Consider the following 20,385-nt stretch of genomic DNA (forward strand, 5'->3'; position numbering starts at 1 on the left):
CAATGTGGAGTAAACCATGGTATTAGTGAGGGAATTTTTAGATCATTTTTAACAACCTCAGTTTAACATTTAATTAACATCTTAAACGGAAGCAAAATCTGTATTAATGGGGGCCTTGCTTTAATTAAAATACTTTTCACAGTGGATTAAGATTTCAGACATGGTTTGTAACGCTTAATAGATGTTAAAATTTTTATTAAATCCTAGTAACTCCTGTTTTGTAAGAAATACATGTGTAATATTTTCTAGAAATCATTATCTGTTATATTTTATATATGTTATATAAATATATTTGATAAACCTCTCCACCTTTCTTTCTTCCTTGATGTTCCTTTGATCAAGCTTTCGGTCATTTGCCCCATTATCTCCTTCTGTGGCTCAGTGTTTTTATTGATATTGTTCTTGTTAAGCTCCTCGGCACATTTTACTATGTTAAATGCGCTATATAAATGTAAGTTCTGTTGCTGTTGTTGTAGAGAAAGAAAGACTTGCATTTATATAGCACCTTTCATGACTGCTGGATGCCTCAAAGCGCTAAATAGCCAATGAATTATAGCCTCCATCAGTTTTCCAGAAGGAGTGTGGGAATGAACAAAGACAAAGAACAAAGAAAATTACAGCACAGGAACAGGCCCTTCGGCCCTCCAAGCCTACGCCGATCCAAATCCTCTATCTAAACCTGTCGCCTATTTTCTAAGGGTCTGTATCTCTTTACTTCCTGCCCATTCATGTATCTGTCTAGATACATCTTAAAAGATGCTATCGTGCCCGCGTCTACCACCTCCACTGGTAATGCGTTCCATGCACCCACCACCCTCTGCGTAAAGAACTTTCCACGCATATCCCCCCCTAAACTTTTCCCCTTTCACTTTGAACTCGTGTCCCCTTGTAATTGAATCCCCCACTCTGGGAAAAAGCTTTTTGCTATCCACCCTGTCTATACCTCTGATGATTTTGTACACCTCAATCAGGTCCCCCCTCAACCTCCGTCTTTCTAATGAAAATAATCCTAATCTACTCAACCTCTCTTCATAGCTAGCGCCCTCCATACCAGGCAACATCCTGGTGAACCTCCTCTGCACCCTCTCCAAAGCATCTACATCCTTTTGGTAATGTGGCAACCAGAACTGCACGCAGTATTCCAAATGTGGCCGAACCAAAGTCCTATACAACTGTAACATGACCTGCCAACTCTTGTACTCAATACCCCGTCGGATGAAGGAAAGCATGCTGTATGCCTTCTTGACCACTCTATTGACCTGCATTGCCACCTTCAGGGAACAATGGACCTGAATGGTTTGGGATGTCAATTTTTTTTCCCTTGCCTTCTGGCAAACCAGCTGGCCTCCATTTGGCCCATCCTTATAGTGCAAAAACTAACATTAAAAGCTATAGTAATAGGTTTTATACCAGAGAAAAATTAGATCAAAGTATCTTCTTGAGTAAAATCTGTCATCGGGAACACAGTCTGTTGGAAAGTTCTGTTGTTTGACTGGAGCTCAGTATTTCAGCAGACCAGTAGTTTGCTCACCTGTGCGATGTCCTGAGGTTGTGAAAGACACTTTATAAATGTAAGTCTTTCTTTCTATTTTTAGGAGTATGTAGCTAGAGATTTAATAAGCCCAATAAACTTTAGAAATCTGAAGTAGAAACAGGAAATGCTGTGAGCACATAGCCCACCTGTCGTTACCTGAAAGAAGTAAATGTAGGAAGAAGTTTTTGGCAAGTCCTTCATCAAATCACAGGTGGAAATTTTTGACTTTCTGTCCAGATGTAAAACTGTTGATTGAACCATCCATTACCGAAAACACCTGAAATCAATGGAATTGAAAATCGGGCCTGCCAATCCACAGTGCCAGTTTTACACCCAGGCAGCATGTTGGAACTCTGAAAAGGCCTAGCAAGCCACTCAGTTCAAGGCAATTAGGGATGGGCAATAAATGCTGGCCGAGCCAGCGACACCCACGTCCTGTGAATGAATAAAAAAAAGCCCAGAATGTGCAAATAGCGCTCTGTAATTTTGAACCTCACCATTCCATTTTTTAATAATTTAAAATCTTTTAACTCACCAGTGTGGAAATCCATTGATTTGTTCGATATGGACACGTGAAGGTGTTTGTGCTTGTGTGTCTATGTGTAGGGAGTGTATGGGTCTATCTCCGAGATATCTGCGCCCCTCAAATTGTGGCCTCCGAGCCCCTTAATGTTAACCACTCCACCATTGGTGGCCACACCTCCAGCTGCCTGGGCCCTAAGCTCTGGAATTCCCTCCGGAAGTCTCTTTCTTTCTTTAAGACTCTCCTTAAAACCTACCTCTTTTGACCAAGCTTTTGGTCATCTGTCCTAATATTTCCTTATGTGGCTCGGTGTCAAATTTTGTTTGATGACATTCCTGTGAAGTGCCTTGGAACGTTTTACTTTGTTAAAGGTGCTATATAAATACAGGTTGTTGTTGAATTTTCTCAGTACTTAATAATTTTTTTGGGTTGCCATTTTCAATGAAGTAACACCTCACTTAATATTTAAAGTGGCCTGATACAATCTCACACACAGCAGAAGAAGATCAGGCAACCATTTAACCAAGGCCACTATTGAGCATATCTAAGAACCAACAGAGTGGCATTGTGGGAGGTCTGAATGTAACTCCCTGGGGCCTTGTAATTGGCTTGAGAAGATGTCTGATGGAAGAAACTTCACAAAAGGAAACAAAATTTACAAAATAGGAAAGAAACTGAGAATGCAAAAGAGAGAGCAGAAAAAGGGGAGATTCCTGAGAGATTTATACACATCTATCTGAACGCAAATCACTGGACTCTGAGCTGACATGTCTGAGTTCAAATTTTCCACGGCACAGCTGTGATACTGCAGCAAAGTGCCAACACATTTTTCATCTATGTAAATTGGAAACAGGCAGCTATTTAATTATTACTAGAGTTACATGAATAAATTGGAAAGGACACTGTGATTTTTTTGAGATTTTTGCCTGTTTGCCAAGAAGAATTTTGAGGCTGATTTTTATTATGAGGTTGCTCTGTCGTTAATTTCAACTTTCAAGGGTTAACTCCCAACAACAGACACGCACCTTGAGAATGTTGATTAGGTCTATTAGCTGGCATATCAAATGTATTACTGCACAGAACTGTGTATACTCATGATACCATATCAGGCTTGGACAATGGAGGGGATCGTTAGCACATTTGAGATAGAAATCAGAGATAATGTTGGATTGGTTTCCTTCATTGAGCACAGTAGGTGGACTAGCTGTTTGGACAATGTAGTTGCCATGGAAGCCACACCAAGCAGGAAGAGCTAGTTTTGACTGGCACTTCAATAGCCCACTGCTAGACACATAAAGCTGTGATATGGGTCTATCTTCACTTTTCTATTCAGTATCGGTAGAGTGCTTATCTGTAGAATATAGGAGAATTGCACGTGGCCATGTGTAAGATCACAAAATCTAATACATACAATGAGGCATCTTATTGTTATGTCCCCTGGGTCATGTTAAAGTGTAACTTGATATTTGGCATTAAAGTTTGTGGCAGAGACAATGTTCACTTGTGGGGGTGGCCTTAACACTGAACAACAACATCAACAGCAACTTGCATTTATAGAGCAGCTTTAATATAGCAAAACTAGTCGGACCTCCCTTTCCTCTCCAAAGTCCTTGAACGTACTGTCTCCTCCCAAATTTGTGTCCATCTTTCCATGCTTGTGTCTCTCCAATCAAGTTTCTGCCCCTGCAGTACTGAATCAGCTCTGACCAAAGTCACAAATGACATCCAATGTGACTGCCACAAAGGTAAACTTTCTCTACTTGTCCTTCTCGACCTGTCTGCAGTCTTCGACACAGTTGAGCCCAACACCTCGCCACTGTCATCCAGCTGGGTGGGACTGCACTCACCTGGTTCCATTTTAATCTATCTAATAGTGGCCAGAAAATCACTTGCAATGGCTTCTCTTCCTGCCCCCACATCATTACCTCTGGTGTTCCCCAAGGATCTTTCCTTGGCCCCCTCCTATTTCTCATCTACATGCTGCCCCTCAGTGACATTGTCCAAAAGCACAGCGTTAGCTTTCACATGTACACTGACAAACACCCAGCTCCACCTCACGAACACCTTTCTTCGCTCCTCCGCTGTTTCAAAATTATCCGACTGCTTATCTGACATCCAGTACTGGATGAGCAGAAATTTCCTCCAATTAAATATTGGGAAGACTGAAGCCATTGTTTCCAGTCCCCCTCTCCAAACTCTGTTCCCTAGCAACCAACTCCATTCCTCTCTCTGGCAACAACTTATATTTATATAACACCTTTAATGTAATAAAACGTCCCAAGGCACTTTATGAGGAGTGTTACAAAATAAAATATGGCACCGAGCTACAGAAGTAGATATTAGGTCAGATGACCAAAAGCTTGGTCAAAGAGGTGGGTTTTAAGGAGTGTCTTAAAGGAGGAAAGCGATGTGGAGAGGCGGAGAAGTATAGGTAGGGTATTCCAGAGCTTGGGGCCTGGGCAACTGAAGTTATGGCCACCAATAGTGGAGTAATTGCATAAGAGGCCAGAATTAGAGTAGTGCAGATATCTTGGACGGTTGTGGGGCTGGAGGAGATTACAGAGGTAGTGGTAGGGGAGAGCCAACTGTGCAACAGCCCCAACAAACAAATTTCTCTGCAGCACCTGTGGAAGAGCCTGTCACTCCAGAATTGGCCTTTATAGCCACTCCAGGCGCTGCTTCACAAACCACTGACCACCTCCAGGCGCGTATCCATTGTCTCTCGAGATAAGGAGGCCCAAAAGAAAAGGGGGGGGGAAAGGCCATGGAGGGATTTGAAAACAATGATGTCAATTTTAAAATCAAGATGTTGCATGATCAGGAGCCAGTGTAGATCAGCGAGCACAGGGGTTATAGGGGAATGGGACTTGGCACAGGCAGCAGAGTTTTGAATGACCCCAAGTTTACAGAGAGTAGAATGTGGGAGACCAGCCAGAAGTGCATTGGAATAGCCAAGTCTAGAGGTAACAAAGGCATGAATGAGGGTTTCAGCAGCAGATGTGCGGAGACAGGGGCAGAGTTGGGCGATGTTACAGGGGTGGAAATAGGCGATCTTAGTGATGGCATGATCATGAGGTCGGAAGCTCATCTCAGGGTCAAATATAACACCAAGTTTGTGAACAGACTGACTTAATCTCAGACTGTTGCCATGGAGGGGAATGGAGTTGGTAGCTAGGTAACAGAATTTGGAGCAGGGACTCAAAACAATGGCTTCCGTCTTCCCAATATTTAATTGGAGGAAATTTCTGCTCATCCAGTACTGGATGTTGGATAAGCATTCTGATACTAAACCAGTCTGTTCGCATGTTTGACCCCAAGATGAGCTTCCAACCTCATATTCATGCCATCACGAAGACTTTCTATTTCCACCTCTGTAACATTGCCTGACTCTGTCCCTGTCTCAGCTCATCTGCTGCTGAAACCCTCATTCAGGTCTTGCCACATCTAGACTTGACTCATGTCTGATCTTTCACATTCTATCCTCCATAAACTTGAGGTCATTCAGAACTCTGTTACCTGTGTCTTAATTTTCTCCAAGTCCCCTTCCCCTTTCACCCACTGTGCTCGCTGACCTACATTGGCTCCCAGTCAAGCAACATCTTGATTTTCAAATTCTCATCCTTGATTTGAAATCCCTCCATGGTCTTGCCCCTCCCTTTCTCTGTAATCTTCTCCAGTCCCACAACCTCCCCCCCCACCCCCCAAGATATCTGCACTCCTCTAATTCTGGCCTCTTGAGCATCCCCGATTTTAATCGCTCAACCATTGGTGGCCGTGCCATGGCTCTAAGCTCTGGAATTCCCTCACTAAATCTCTCCGCCTCGGTACCTCTCTTTCCTCCTTTAATACGCTCCATAAAACGTACTTTTTTGGCCAAGCTTTTGGTCATCTAACCTAGTTTCTCCTTATGTGGCTTGGTGTCATATTTTGTTTTATAATGCTCCTTTGAAGCACCTTGGGACACTTTATTATGTTAAAGGTGCTATATAAATGTAAGTTGTGGTTGTAAAGCATCCCAAAGCACTACGCAGGAGTGTTATCAAACAAAATTTGACACTGAGCCACAGAAGAAACTGTTAGGACAGATGACCAAAATGGTAGGTTTTAAGGAGCATCTTAAGGAGGTTGAGGGAGAGAATTCCAGTTTAGGGCCCAGGCGGCTGAAAACATGGCCATCAATGGTGGCGTGATTAAAATCGGGGATGCTCAAAAGGCCAGAATTTGAGGAGGGCAGAAAGCTTGGAGGGTTGTCGGGGTGGGGGAGATTACAGAGATAAAGAGGAACGAGGCAATAGAGGGATTTGAAAACAAGGATGAGATTTTAAAATTGAGGCGTTGTCTTAGAGATGATCAAATTCAGACCTACAATTGTAACAGTCACTTATTGAAAAAAAATCATGAAACCTAAGTGCGAGGCTGAAGCTTGTCGTGCAACATTAAAAAGAGCAGGGTTGAGGATGAGGTCAATTAAAATGCAGTAATCTGGTGATGCAAAGCATGGGTTTCAGCAACTTGTGAATTGAAGGAGGAAGAAAAGCTTCCAAATGCTTCACGCCTTTGTATGAATGTCTTTTATCTTATGTTAAACAGGTTAACGGCTCTGTTAAAACAGCAGGCAAAGGAATTTTGTACAAATGCACAAACCATGTGTTGTGCTAATATCCTGAAGCACGATTTTGTCCCATGCAGGATTAGAATTTAATTATATGTTGCACTAAGATATAATGTGAATGAACTTTGAACGATGAAGAAATTGCAAATTGCAAAGCCCAGCAAAAAACAAAATCAGCTCTCAGAACATAAAAACAGCTGTGCTGATTTCTCTGTCAGCTTCTCGTGCCCAGCTGATATTAAATACATAGATCTGTCTGGAAACAAAAGCATATTTCAAACATTCTCTCAGGCATTTAAAATATCAATTATAGAGGTCCTGTATAAAATGGGGGGGGGGGGGAAAACTCAGAAATAATAAGATTTGCAGAGGTCCAAATTCTTAATAGATGCACCTTCCCCAAGCCCATAAATGTATCATCAAGTCGATGTACCTATGCATGTCAAAACCAATATGTAAATTCAATCCTGCTGCTTTTTAACCTTCTTGCTTGTTATTAGAAAATGTCAGTGCAAGGCATCTACCGTCAGTGTTTGTCCATCATAGCATAATTGTCAGTAAATAATAAATTAAGTCACGCTATCTATTGACTGTCTTATCCTCTAACAGCAGGTTAAGAAGTAAAATCTTGCACTTGTATAGTGCCTTTCCTGTCCTCAGAATGTCCAAGGCACTTCACAGTCATGAATTACTGTTGAAATGCTTTCACTGTTATGTAGGAAAATACTTCAGCCAATTTGGACATTGTTAGGGCTTATAGCAAGACATGGCTCAGTTGGTAGCACTTTTAAGTCAGAAAGCTGTGGGTTCAAGTTCCCCAATAGAACTTGAGTCCAAAAATACAAGGCTGATGGGCAGGTGCAGTACTGAGGGAGAGCTGCAGTGTCAAAGGCGTTGTCTTTTGGATGAAAGGTTGAGCTCTGTCTGCCCTCTCAGAGAAGTGTGAACATCACCTCTGTTTTTCTCTCCACAGATGCTGCCAGACCTGCTGAGTATTTCCAGCACTTTCTGGTTTTATTGCAGTCAGTACGATCCTCTCTGGGGAACACAAAGAACATTGGCAGAAAAACACACCACATACTGTGACCACATTGCTGCACTGTCAGGAATCATGCTGCCTTTGTGAAACTGAAACCTCCTGTAGAATTATTTTAGAAGTATATAAAAATATATATTATGAGTGTCATGATTTTCGTCAACACTTCAGTTGTATTGGTATCATAGTTAGTGGCTATTGTCCTGAATATAGGTCTACTTCACCCATATTGCCATAGGTACGTTCTGTACTTTCAGACCTGTTGGTCATTTTCAAGCACTGGGTTGTCTTTGTGATGGCTCAAGTTGGCAAGTTCTCCATGAATTAGCACACACTGGGAGACCATGTGTCTCATAAGTGGAAGGTGAGGCATCACCTGAAGTGTAATTGTGGCCATAATTCCTAGACCATGTAACACATCACGTCAACCTGCCCACTAAGATCTGTTGCAAGAGGCACTTCATTTCTCCAATCGGCATCTCAGAGGCCATCGAATGAATAGCCAAACTCGACATCCCATTATAAACTTTTCCCGTCATATGAAAGTAGTAGTATTGATGTCATGTATAGGTTACCATGGGGCTTTAAGAAGAGGCTTGTGGAGTCAATCAGGACGAATCACAGAATGGTTGCAGCACAGAAGAAGACCATTGGCCCGTCATGTATGTGCTGGCTCTCTGGAAAAGCAACTCAGCGAGTCCCACTCTCTTTTCCCCACAGCCCTGCAAATTTTTTCCCCTTCAGATAATTATCCAATTCCCCTTTGAAATCCATGCTTGAGTTTGTCTCCACCATGCTCTCAAGGCAGTGTATTTCGCATCACTCACTGCACAAAAAAGATTTTCCCCAGGTCGCTGTTGGTTCTTTTGCCATTCACCTTAAAGCAGTGTCCTCTGGTTCTTGATCCTTCCGCCAATGTGAACACTTTACTCTCCCTCAACCCCTCATGATTTTGAACAGCTTGATCAAATCTTCTCTCAACCTTCTTTTTGAAGAGAACACTGCCAGCTTTGCCAATTTATCTATATAACTAAAATCCTTCATCCCTGGAACCATTTTCATAAATCTTTTCTGTACCTTCTCTAAAGCTTTCACATCCTTCCTAAGGTGTGGACACAATACTCCAGTTGAGATATAATTAGTTCCTTACTTGTCTGTTGTCTGATTAGATATAGATGTATAAAATATTTACCTCCCTTTGTGAGGCATCATGTCTTACTCTAGGACAAGGGGGAAATAATGCAGCTTCTTTAAACAGGATATTCTTTGTATAGTATGCAGAATAAGCTAGTAAAACTGTAGAAAGGCATGTAATAGGGTGTTCTGACAAGGGGCCTACCCCAAAAATCTTGCACCTTTTGTGTATTTCCAGCATTTTATATTTTCATTACATCCTCTCAGCCACCAGTCAGAGAAGGTCTTACCTTGCCTCAGTGCCTTGTCACTTCTTTGAGAAACAGCTCATAGGGTCACACACAAATTACTCTTGAAGTATTCTCACTGTTTGATATATAGGAGAAGCTAGAAGATTCTTTGCGTTCAAATCCCACAAACAGTGATGAGACAAGTGAGCAGTTAATCTGTTTTGGTGGGGGATGCAGGGTTTGGTTGAGAGAGGAACATTGACTGGAAGACCAGGAGAACACCTTGCTCTTTGAACAGTGACACATGTTGTTTCTTTAACAACCAGCTGTCGAGGCCTCAGTTTAATGTCTCTTCTGAAGAATGGCACCCCCAACAACGTTGCACGCTCGGCACTGCACTGAAGTGCCAGCTTAAACTGTGCGCTGAAGCCCAGGGGTGGGATTTGCTTTTACTGAAATAGGCTTACACTTTGCATTCACATGATGCTCTAGCATAAGAACTGTCAAATCTCACACTAGGCAGGATCAAAATCCTGGAACTCCCTTCTGAATAGCACTGTGGGTGTACCTGCACCACGTGGACTGCAGTGGCTCAAGAAGTTTTTTAGGGAGTTCTGTAGTAACGAAGACCAGGGAAGAAGGGCCCTAGAGTAATTGATATTATTTGATATTAAGCATCTTCCAAAAGGTTTAATTTAAAGGGTTAAGTCATGGCAGGAGAGCTCAAAGCCATGGCCTGCTCCTCGTGCTCTATGTGGAAAGCCAGGAACAATTCCATTGCCCGGGACCAGCATGTGTGCAGGAAGTGTTTCCAGCTGCAGCTCCTGGAAGCCCAGGTTTCAGAACTGGAGCGGAGGCTGGGGACACTGTGGAGCATCCGTGAGGCGGAGAGTATCGTGGATAGCACGTATAGAGAGGTGGTCACACTGCAGGCTCAGACTCCACAGGCAGGAAGGGAATGGGTGAGCACCAGGCAGAGCAAGAAGACTAGGCAGGCAGTGCAGGAATCTCCTGTGGCTATTCCCCTGCAAAACAGGTATACTGCTTTGGATACTGTTGGGGGGAATGGCCCCTCAGGAGAAAGCAGCAACAGCCCAATTCGTTGCACCACGGTTAGCTCTGCTACACAGGGAGGAGCAAAATTTGTGGGAATGCAATAGTTATAGGGGATTCAATTGTAAGGGGAATAGATAGGCGTTTCTGTGGCCGCAAATCAAACTCCAGGATGGTATGTTGCCTCCCTGGTGCTAGGGTCAAGGATGTCTCAGAGCGGTTACAGGACATTCTGAAGGGGGAGGGTGAACAGCCAGTGGTTGTGGTACACATTGGTACAAATGACGTAGGTAAAAAAAAAAGCATGATGCCCTAAAAGCAGAATATAGGGAGTTAGGAAGTAAGTTGAAAAGTAAGATCTCAAAGGTAGTGATCTCTGGATTACTACCAGTGCCACATGCTGGTCAGAGTAGAAATCGTAGGATATATCGGATGAATACGTGGCTGAAGAGATGGGGTGAGGGGGAGGGTTTTAGATTCCTGGGACATTGGGACCAGTTCTGGGGGAGGTGGGACCAGTACAAACTGGACGGGTTACACCTGGGCAGGACTGGGACTGATGTCCTAGGGGGAGTATTTGCTAGAGTGGTTGGGGAGGGTTTAAACTAAAATGGTAGGGGGATGGGAACCTTTGCAAGGAGTCAGAGGAGGGGGGATCAAAGACAAGAACAAAAGATAGTAAGGGGAATAAGAAAAGTGATAGGCAGAGAAATCAAGGGCCAGAATCAAACAGGGCCACAGTAAAAAATAGTGGGAAGAGGACAAGTAATGTTTAAAAGACAATCCTTAAGGCTTTGTGCCTTAACGCGCGGAGCATTCACAATAAAGTCGATGAATTAATCGCGCAAATAGATGTGAACGGGTATGTTATAGTCGAGATTGTGGAGACATGGCTGCAAGTTGACCAGGGATGGGAAATGAACATGCTGGGATATTCAGTATTTAGGAAGGACAGACAAAAAGTAAAAGGCGGTGGAGTTGGATTACTGGTTAAAGAGGAAATTAACACAATAGTGAGGAAAGATATTAGCTCTGACGATGTGGAATCTGTATGGTAGAGCTGAGAAACACTAAGGGGCAAAAAACGTTAGTAGGGGTTGTATATAGACCCCCAAACTGTAGTGGTGATGTTGGGAATGGTATTAAACAGGAAATTAGAGACGCATGCTATAAAGGAACATCTGTAATTATGGGTAACTTTAATTTGCATATAGATTGGGCAAATCAAATTAGTCACAATACTGCAGAGGAGGAATTCTTGGAGTGTATAGGGGATAGTTTTCTGGACCAATACGTTGAGGAACCAACTAGAGAATAGGCCATCCTAGACTGGGTATTGTGTAATGAGAGAGGAACAATTGACAATTTAGTTGTGCAAGACCCCTAGGGATGAGCGACCATAATATGATAGAAGTCTTCATCAAGATGGAGAGTGACGTAGTTGAATCTGAGACTAGGGTCCTGAATCTTAAGAAAGGAAACTACAAAGGTATGAGGAGCGAATTGGCTATGATGGATTGGGAAACGTTACTTAAAGGAATGACCGTGGATAGGCAATGGCAAACATTCAAAGAGCGCATGGATGAACTGCAACAATAGTTCATAGTCTAAAGATACGGGGTAAACCTTTCAGGACTGAGATGAGGAGAAATTTCTTCACCCAGAGAGTGGTGAGCCTGTGGAATTTGCTACCACAGAAACCAGTTGAGGCCAAAACATTGTATGTTTTTAAGAAGGAGTTCTCTTGGGGCAAAAGGGATCAAAGGATATGGGGGGAAAGCGGGAACAGGTTACTGAGTTGGATGATCAGCCATGATCATAATGAATGGCGGAGCAGGCTCGAAGGGCCGAATGGCCTACTCCTGCTCCTATTTTCTATGTTTCTACGTTTCTAAGGCGGCTCACCACCACTTTCTCAAGGGCAATTGTGGATCTGCAACAAATGCTGGTCTTGCCAGCAATGCCCACATCCCATGAAAGAATTTAAAAAACTGGACAGTTGCATTCTCTGTGCATTAAACCTGTAACATTATTTGTGAAACACTTGCAGTCTGTGTGTTATAGAAAACTTTTCTATAATTGCATTTGAATATTTTAATTTACATAACTACCTTTTAACACCTAGTATAAGTCAGAATTTTGATTTCTTTTTCATTCGCTGCCTGCAATGATAGAGCCATAGAATTAAATTAATACTCTTGAAATCAAACATCTTAGAAAGTTATCAGAACCAAACATGTCATTATTTGATCTTTCCATGATTAAGTGATTTCATTTTCAAGGTTGTGTACTGTACAAAAACAGGGTTATGGATACTCTTCTAAGTACTGGAATGCATTCAAATGAACTGGGCAGCCATATTTGGGAGGACGGACTTGGCAGGAAATAAACATACTGTATCCTGAGGCACTGGCAAATGGGGTGGGAGGGAAAACATACATGCAGACTTTGGAAGAGGAGTTGCTCATTGTGTCAATTATTAGCAAACTTATATTTACTGATCTACTGCAAATAGTTATCTGGCATTGTCTCTGCTGTTGACACACAAACATTGGACCAGGGTAAGATGGAGCAGTAGTGACCAAACATTAATAAATCGATGTGAAATATTTTGGAAGAGGTGTGCCTTTGACCTCAGGTTGAATAGACCAATATCTCTATGAAGAGCCATATTTTCTGACAAGGCAACAACTTCCAGAGAACACATTTAAACACAGAAATCAGGAAGTTGCTGTCCGAGTTGCCCTGCTGCTTTAGAAACCTCACTACACTGGTATTTCCCTGAGAGACTCAGCATTGAAACACATGGAACAGCATGTAGTTGCTTCGCTTAAGTGATAGACACCCACTAGGTTTGTCAGAAAAAGTTAGGACTTGTCCATTCAATATCAGTGAATTTTTTTAACACCATGATATGTCTTAATTACTGCAAAACAAACTCTCTGGCACTGAAAATGATCTTTTCCAAGTCTGGAGTCTCATTCTTTCAAGTTTAATAATTGTGGAAGATTTTTTAAAAATGCAATTTCTTTTAACTTTTTCTTTCTCTTTTGTCTCTCTTAATCTCATCTTTCTTTCCCTCTTTATTTCACTTTCTGTACATGATTTGGCATTGAACTAACTGTTCTAACTGAAACTTCCTGGTTCAGACTCTATGCTGCTCAGTAGCAATTCTGAAATCTGATTGGTTAAGGAGATACACAGGTGCTTGCCCTGCTCAAACAGGTCCCAGATCCCCTATAGAGAGTGCTGCATTGTTTTGGGTTTCTAATCAATGCACGTTCCAGTGTAAAAGCCCATAGAAAGTCAGTGGGTAAGTGTAAGTGAAAGAACAGCTGAAGCCATTCGTTCGTCACTGACTGCAAAATCCAGGTCAATGTCATTGTATCTTTGTTACCTCTAGACTTAACTATTTCAACGCATTCCTGGCTGGTTTGCCACATTCTACCCTCCGTAAACCTGGGTTTATCCAAAACTCTGCTGCCTTACACTGAGTCCCGTTAACAAACCATCCCTATGTTTACTAATCTACATTGGCTTCCAATCAAACAATGCCGTGATTTTAAAATTCTCATCCTTGATTTCAAATCCCTCCATGGTCTCGGCCCTCCCCATCTCTATAATCTCCCCTAGCCCCACATCCCTCCAAAATATCTGCACTCTTCTAATTCTGGCCTCTTGAGCAACCCTGATTTTATCGCTCTACCATTGGTGGTCGTGACTTCAGCTGCCTAGGCCCTAAGTTCTGGAATTCCCTCCCTAAACCTCTCTGACTCTCTACCTCATTTTCTTCCTTCAAGACACTCTTTAAAACCTACCTCTTTGACTAAGCTTTTGGCCATCTGCCCTAATATCTCCTTATGTGTTCAGTGTCTAATTTTGCTTTATAACGCTCATATGGATCACCTTGGGACATTTTATTACATTAAAGGTGCTATATAAATATAAGTAGTTGTTGTCATGTTGCACATGCGCCATGGTAAATTTATTAAATCATGTTTGACATCTGAGATAGGAATTCCCCTGGCTGCAATGACATTCTAAACATAGATGTGAAGACTTCCTCTGTCATCTCTAGTGAAATCTTTACTGTCTATTTGCAGAGCGCATCTATAATTTTGTTACGCATTGTACCGAAGAGAGTCCTTACCTCACGGTTCCTGATCTCTTCTCTCTCTTTGCCTTTTTTAGTGGTGCCTTTTCTGAAGTCGTCATGGCAAAAGAAAAAACCACTGGGAAAATGTTTGCAATAAAATGCATCCCAAAGAAGGCATTAAAAGGCAAGGAAAGCAGCATTGAAAATGAAATTGCTGTCCTCAGAAGGTAAGGAACTGAGAAATAGTATAAGAACCACATTTACCAGGCTGTCAGAAAAGCATAATAACTGAATTCATTGTTGCACATGGAAATATGCAGAATGTTTGATCTCCCTGCTGTAGGAGTGGGAGTGATATTCTGTAGATTATAAAAATAGCACAAAGCAAATTCAAATTATATTTATCTAATATCTGAATAAATAGAAGCATTGAAACTTTGTTAAAGTGTATTATATATATTTTTTCATTTTCAGTGCCTTTTATGGGATGTCACTATCTGCTGCATTGTACTAGCTACAGTTGTAAAATAATAGGAGAACCTGCCGGAAGTACCTGACAGGTCCCAGAGCTTCAGAAATAATAGACTAAGCTTTTGTTAGACAGCTGCTCATCAGTAATAAAGGAAAACTTGAGTTTAGATGGTGGGGGCAATTTTAAACTAACTCGTTGGGTTTATACCCATAGGATTAGGTAGAATGCTGATTTTGCCCCCATCCAATATTACTGTCAGCTGAAATCAATGAAGGAGAACAAAGTAACAAGAGACAAACAGAAATCCCGTCAGAGAGAATAGCAGAACTTCAAGGTGGGCATTCCTGGAAGAGAAGTGGCAGTGAATTAAACCTTACTACAAGAGCAAAATGCTGCAGATGCTGGAAATCTGAAATAAAAAACCAAAAATGCTGGAAACACTCAGCAGGTCAGGTAGCTTCTGTGGTGAGAGAAACAGAGTTAACGTTTCAGGGTCGATGACCTTTCATCGGAACTCAGTCATCGATCTGAAATGTTAACTCTGTTTCTCTCTCCACAGATGCTGCCAGACCTGCTGAGCTTTTCAAACATTTTCTGTTTTTATTATTCATTACCTTTGAAAGGCTGTTTATATTTGCTTCCTGGCCAGAGGCTCCTAACAGTCACAGCACGTTGAAGGAGATAACAGATAGAGAGCAACAAGATTTCCAATACACTTGGTTTACTGCCATAATTATATTTCACAATATATCCTCTATGCAGCATGGGTGAGGCTGGCTGTCAGAATTCACATTGATAAGGAACAAGCTGCATATGTTGTTTCTGGCTATAAAAGAAATTGTGAACCTTAATATATTTTCACTCAAGGTACAGTCAAGGTCCTCTTTTGACATAGGGGTGAGGCACAGTTATAATACTGGTTAGGGACAGGGCCAATTCCTGCCATTTACAGAGTTTAGGCCAATTGTCTTGACCATTGTTCCCTCTAAGCTGTATGGGTGCATTGTAATGCAGCACTCTTGAATGTACTGCACAGTGCAATAAACCAGCTGTTCCCAACAAAGAAAACTTAGAGGGAACATTGGTCTTGGCTGTGTTAAAACTTGCCGGATCTGATTTCTGCACAAGTTGCACCATACTGCATCTTGCAGTAGGGCAGTGACGTTAAAGACATGGATTGCAAAAACAAATGGTTAGAATGAAGCCAAATTTTGGTGATTTTTGTTTGCTCGTGTGCCACATTTACAAACTGACACATGCTGTAGGCTGTAGGTTTTACAGTTAGTTTTGTTACCTTGCTCAGAAGCTGTTAGTTTTGATCATTAGAAGGTGGTCCAATGTGCTACAAAGCTATGAAAATGAGTCATTCTAAGAACTGCATCCCAAATGTTCTGAGTAATACAGTATTAATCTTCAGTGGCAGTCTTACTGCAGACTGTGTTCATATATTATCTTCCACTGTGTTACAGATCTGACTACAATGTTCTTAAAACATTAACGTTAGTGAAACGGCTGACTTGATTATAAATTGGGAAACCCATGCTGACTTTATCACTTGTTCTACATACGGCAGACCATTGTAATAAAACATTCCAAGTTAATTTTCTTTAGGTATTGTTCACTGGGTTGTAAATTTAAAAGCACCCTGTGCCACATAAAATAAAAACAAAATCAGCTGTAGATTCCTATGATATGGCCCGAATTCAGAGCTTTATAACTGCAGGAAGTGGAAATTCCATCCCAAGGGTTGAATTTTCCCATTGGGTTGCGATCCCGATGTCTGGATGAATTCCGGGTCGGGAACCCGGAGTGGCGGTGGTGGGATGAAGGATGCGATCTTCCAGGAGGCAACCGATTAAGAAGGCGTCTCTGGGAGAGCCCCATCCAATTAAGGATGGCAACTGGATGCCAGTGTCGGGTGGTCCAATCAGGGCAGCCCGTGGGTAAGGTCACCGGCCACCTTTGCAGGGTGGGCGATGCCTGGCTATCAGTAAGAGAGGCAGCAGCGGCATGGAGACACCTTCATTGGGAGGGAAACAAGTACTACTGCAGCAGGGCAAGCATTAGCAGAGACATCAGTCCCGTGAAGTGCCCAGCTCTCCCCCTACCACCACCACCTTCCCGCTCTTTGGGGGGCCGTAAAATTTCAGCTAATGTTTCAGGCCTGTGATCTTTCATCAGAATATGATGTATATACTCATGTAATCATCAAGCAGAAGTTAGGAGCAGTCAAAGAGACCAGACGTATTAGTAAACCTCCCAGTTATTGTTGTAGTTTCATATCTTCAAATAAAGAACCCACTTATTTTAGTTACCAAACCTCCTCGTGTGGTTGGAGTGCTTGTGTTAAAGAAAGAAACACAACAATTATCATCCTTAATAAAAACAGAAAGTGTTGTAAATACTCAGCAGGTCTGGCAGCATCTGTAGAGAGGGAAGCAGAGTTAACATTTCAGGTCTGTGACCTTTCATCAGAATAGTCTGTTGAAAGGTCACTGACCTGAAACATTAACTCTGCTTCTCTCTCCACAGGTGCTGCCAGACCTGCTGAGTATTTACAGCACTTTCTGTTTTTATTAAGGATTTCCAGCATCCGCAGTATTTTGCTTTTAATTACCGTCCTTAATTGGATTCCCACCACTGCTGGATGGGTTGTCTTTGAACCTGTTAGCCCACCTCTGGGAAAAGCACTCGGAGGCTGGAATGTATTTAGGAGTTGACCCGATGCACATCTTTACAAATTTCCTCATGCCCATCCCCCGCCTCTAAAGCCACCACTGTGGGCCTGGGAAAATTCAGCCCTATGTATTGAGAGGAGCGTCAGTGCTGTGACTTATATCATTGCTAAATCAATGTAATCACAATTTATCAATCCCTTTATGCTGCAGCAATCTGCAGTGTATCACGCAGTGCAACAAATAGGCTGTGCACGACAAAGAAAAATTAGATATTTGCACGCATGGTCTCACATTTTTTCGTACCAAATTGGATAGTGAGAAGATTAGGACGGCACAGTGGTTAGCACCGCAACCTCACAGCCCAAGGGACCCGGGTTCAATACTGGGTACTGTCTGTGCGGAGTTTGCAAGTTCTCCCTGTGACCGCGTGGGTTTTCGCCGGGTGCTCCGGTTTCCTCCCACAGCCAAAGACTTGCAGGTGGTAGGTAAATTGGCCATTGTAAATTGCCCCTAGTGTAGGTAGGTGGTAGGGAATATGGGATTACTGTAGGGTTAGTATAAGTGGGTGGTTGATGGTCGGCACAGACTCGGTGGGCTGAAGGGCCTGTTTTAGTGCTGTATCTCTAAATAAATAAATAAAATAAAATTTAAGCTTGTAAGGCAAGCAAAAGTACCAGGTAAGGCAGACCAAAGCCTGGAAAAGTATCTGACTATTGAGGTTCCCAAGATGTTAATTGTAGGATGTTTCAAGAATAGTTGAAGGGGAGGAAGAATAACAATAGAGAAATCAGGAGGGGGAAAGTATAAGATTTAGAAAAGAAAAAAGAATTAGAAGGGACTAAGGGGCAAAAGTTTCAGTAGCAAGAAAACACAGTGTTGAAGATTTGAGGGTTACGAATAGCAACAAAGTAAAAGGGTTTAAACATTTTTTTTACACTGAAGCAAAAAACATAAATGGTACAATTGCAGAGCCTGAAGCAATAATTCCAGCAGAAAAATGTCATAATTTCTTCAGCTGAAACTTGGCTTCACCTAAGGAATGACTGGGAATATTTCAGGAAGAGATTAGGAAAGCAAAAAGGGAGGGACTTTGTATTAGTTACTAAGGAAGTGGCTTCACCATTAGAAGGAAAAGATATTGCAATAACACTCCACAGATAGAGGCTATACACATTGAGGTAAGGAATGAAAGTGGGTAAGCTACCATAGTGGGCGCCAGCAAGTTGTTTGAAATTGAAGAGGAAATCCATGGAGAGGCGTGCAGAAATATGAACTGCAGTAATGTTGAGGGATGTTAACTATTCAGATCTAAATTGAGAGCACTCATGCATGGGGGTTTGAATAGGGAGGGATTTCTAGAACGCTTTGAAGATTTTTTCTAGTCAGTATGTAAAAAACCCGACAAGGCTAGATGCAATACTGACAATGACCCAGAGCATGTCAGCAACAAAAAAATAAAAACAGTGGAGTAGCAGTATTTAAATTGGAGATTAGCACAAGAGCATTCCAATGAGGAGAAAAAAAGCTGCATATACGTTCATGGCTCCATGGATGAACACTCCCCAGATTAGTCTGAAGCCTAAGCAAACATCAAATCTAAGACTCGTGATTAAAATTTAAAACTACAAATGGAAACAGAAAGAGAGATACCAAGTATAAAGGAAGAAAGGGTGGCACAGTGGTTAGCACCGCAGCCTCACAGCTCCAGAGACCCGGTTTCGATTCTGGGTACTACCTGTGTGGAGTTTGCAAGTTCTCCCTGTGACTGTGTGGGTTTTCGCCGGGTGCTCTGGTTTTCTCCCACAGCCAAAAACTTGCAGGTTGATACGTAAATTGGCCATTATAAATTGCCCCTAGTATAGGTAGGTGGTGGGGGAATGGTGGGGATGTGTTAGGAATATGGGATTAATGTAGGATTAGTATAAATGGGTGGTCGATGGTCGGCACAGACGCGGTGGGCCGAAGGGCCTGTTTCAGTGCTGTATCTCTAAAACTAAAACTAAAACTAGTATAAATGGGTGGTTGATGGTCAGCACAGACTTGGTGGGCTGAAGGGCCTGTTTCAGTGCTGTATCTCGAAATAAAAAATTTTTAAAACTTGCAGACTACGTAAAGGAAACTGCAAAGGCTTTTTCTAAACACATTTGGGGGCAAAATCATAAAGGAAAGGATGGAGCCAGTCAAAGAAAACAAAACTGATGAGATTCTAATGACCGATAAGGAAAAAGGTAGAGTTGCTAACAAGTTCTTCTCTATATTTCTTTCTTAGTTACCTCCTCAGAGAAGTGAGCTATGTTTGTGAGGTTTGGTCTTTAATCCCAGATCATATTAGGAATTAGAAATGATGCACTTTTTTATTCGGCTGTTTAGTTGTATCTCTAAACAATTTCTCTGCCACAGAAGTCCTGCTTTCTGTCCTAGAATTCCAATAGTCACATTGTTGCTATTCTGCTATAAATTGGCATTATATTATTCTTAGTCTTCTAATGTATCCCCAGTTTAGAAAGATTGGCAAAAAGAGTGTCGGCGCCATTTAATTTCCCCTTCAGTAGAATCCATGGACCTTTCTGATCATCTTTAACTAACTGACCATCCTGCACAGACATCTGCATTCATTATCGGCTCCCTTGATGCCACAACTGTTTCTTTCAAAGACTGGAAATCTCCCACGACGTTCTCTGCTAAAAATGAATGCGAGGGGTTAGCTTGTGGATTCAATCATTTCCTGGCCTTTTGTGATTACTATCTTCCCTAACTATCCTTTAGAGGCTCCTGTTTGTTAATTCTCTGCTACTGTGAGTATGATTAAAGATATATCTTTCCCAATGTGTATTTCACAAATAGCTCCAATTCAAAAGCTACTTGAAGATGTTGACACAGTAATTCTCACCTGCTACATACATAGTGGCAGCTAAAGAATATATGGCAATATTATTCCCTAAATCTTTCTCTGTATGGTTCAGTTACCTTTTGTTTATTTATCCCATATGATAACTTGGATTTTGTGGTCAGCAAAT

General features: G+C 42.0%; 1 protein-coding gene across 2 annotated transcripts in view; it reads left to right on the forward strand.

Moving 5' to 3' along the window:
• Positions 1 to 20,385, forward strand: part of camk1da (calcium/calmodulin-dependent protein kinase 1Da) — a 429,764-nt gene that overhangs the window by 123,046 nt on the left and 286,333 nt on the right. For both annotated transcript variants that reach the window (XM_068059551.1, XM_068059552.1), the window contains exon 2: positions 14,314 to 14,445. In XM_068059551.1, coding sequence (XP_067915652.1) covers positions 14,314 to 14,445 — 132 coding nt within the window. The remainder of the gene's footprint in view (positions 1 to 14,313; positions 14,446 to 20,385) is intronic.

Source organism: Heterodontus francisci, chromosome 27 (genome assembly GCF_036365525.1).
Source record: "Heterodontus francisci isolate sHetFra1 chromosome 27, sHetFra1.hap1, whole genome shotgun sequence".
Classification (NCBI taxonomy): domain Eukaryota; kingdom Metazoa; phylum Chordata; class Chondrichthyes; order Heterodontiformes; family Heterodontidae; genus Heterodontus; species Heterodontus francisci.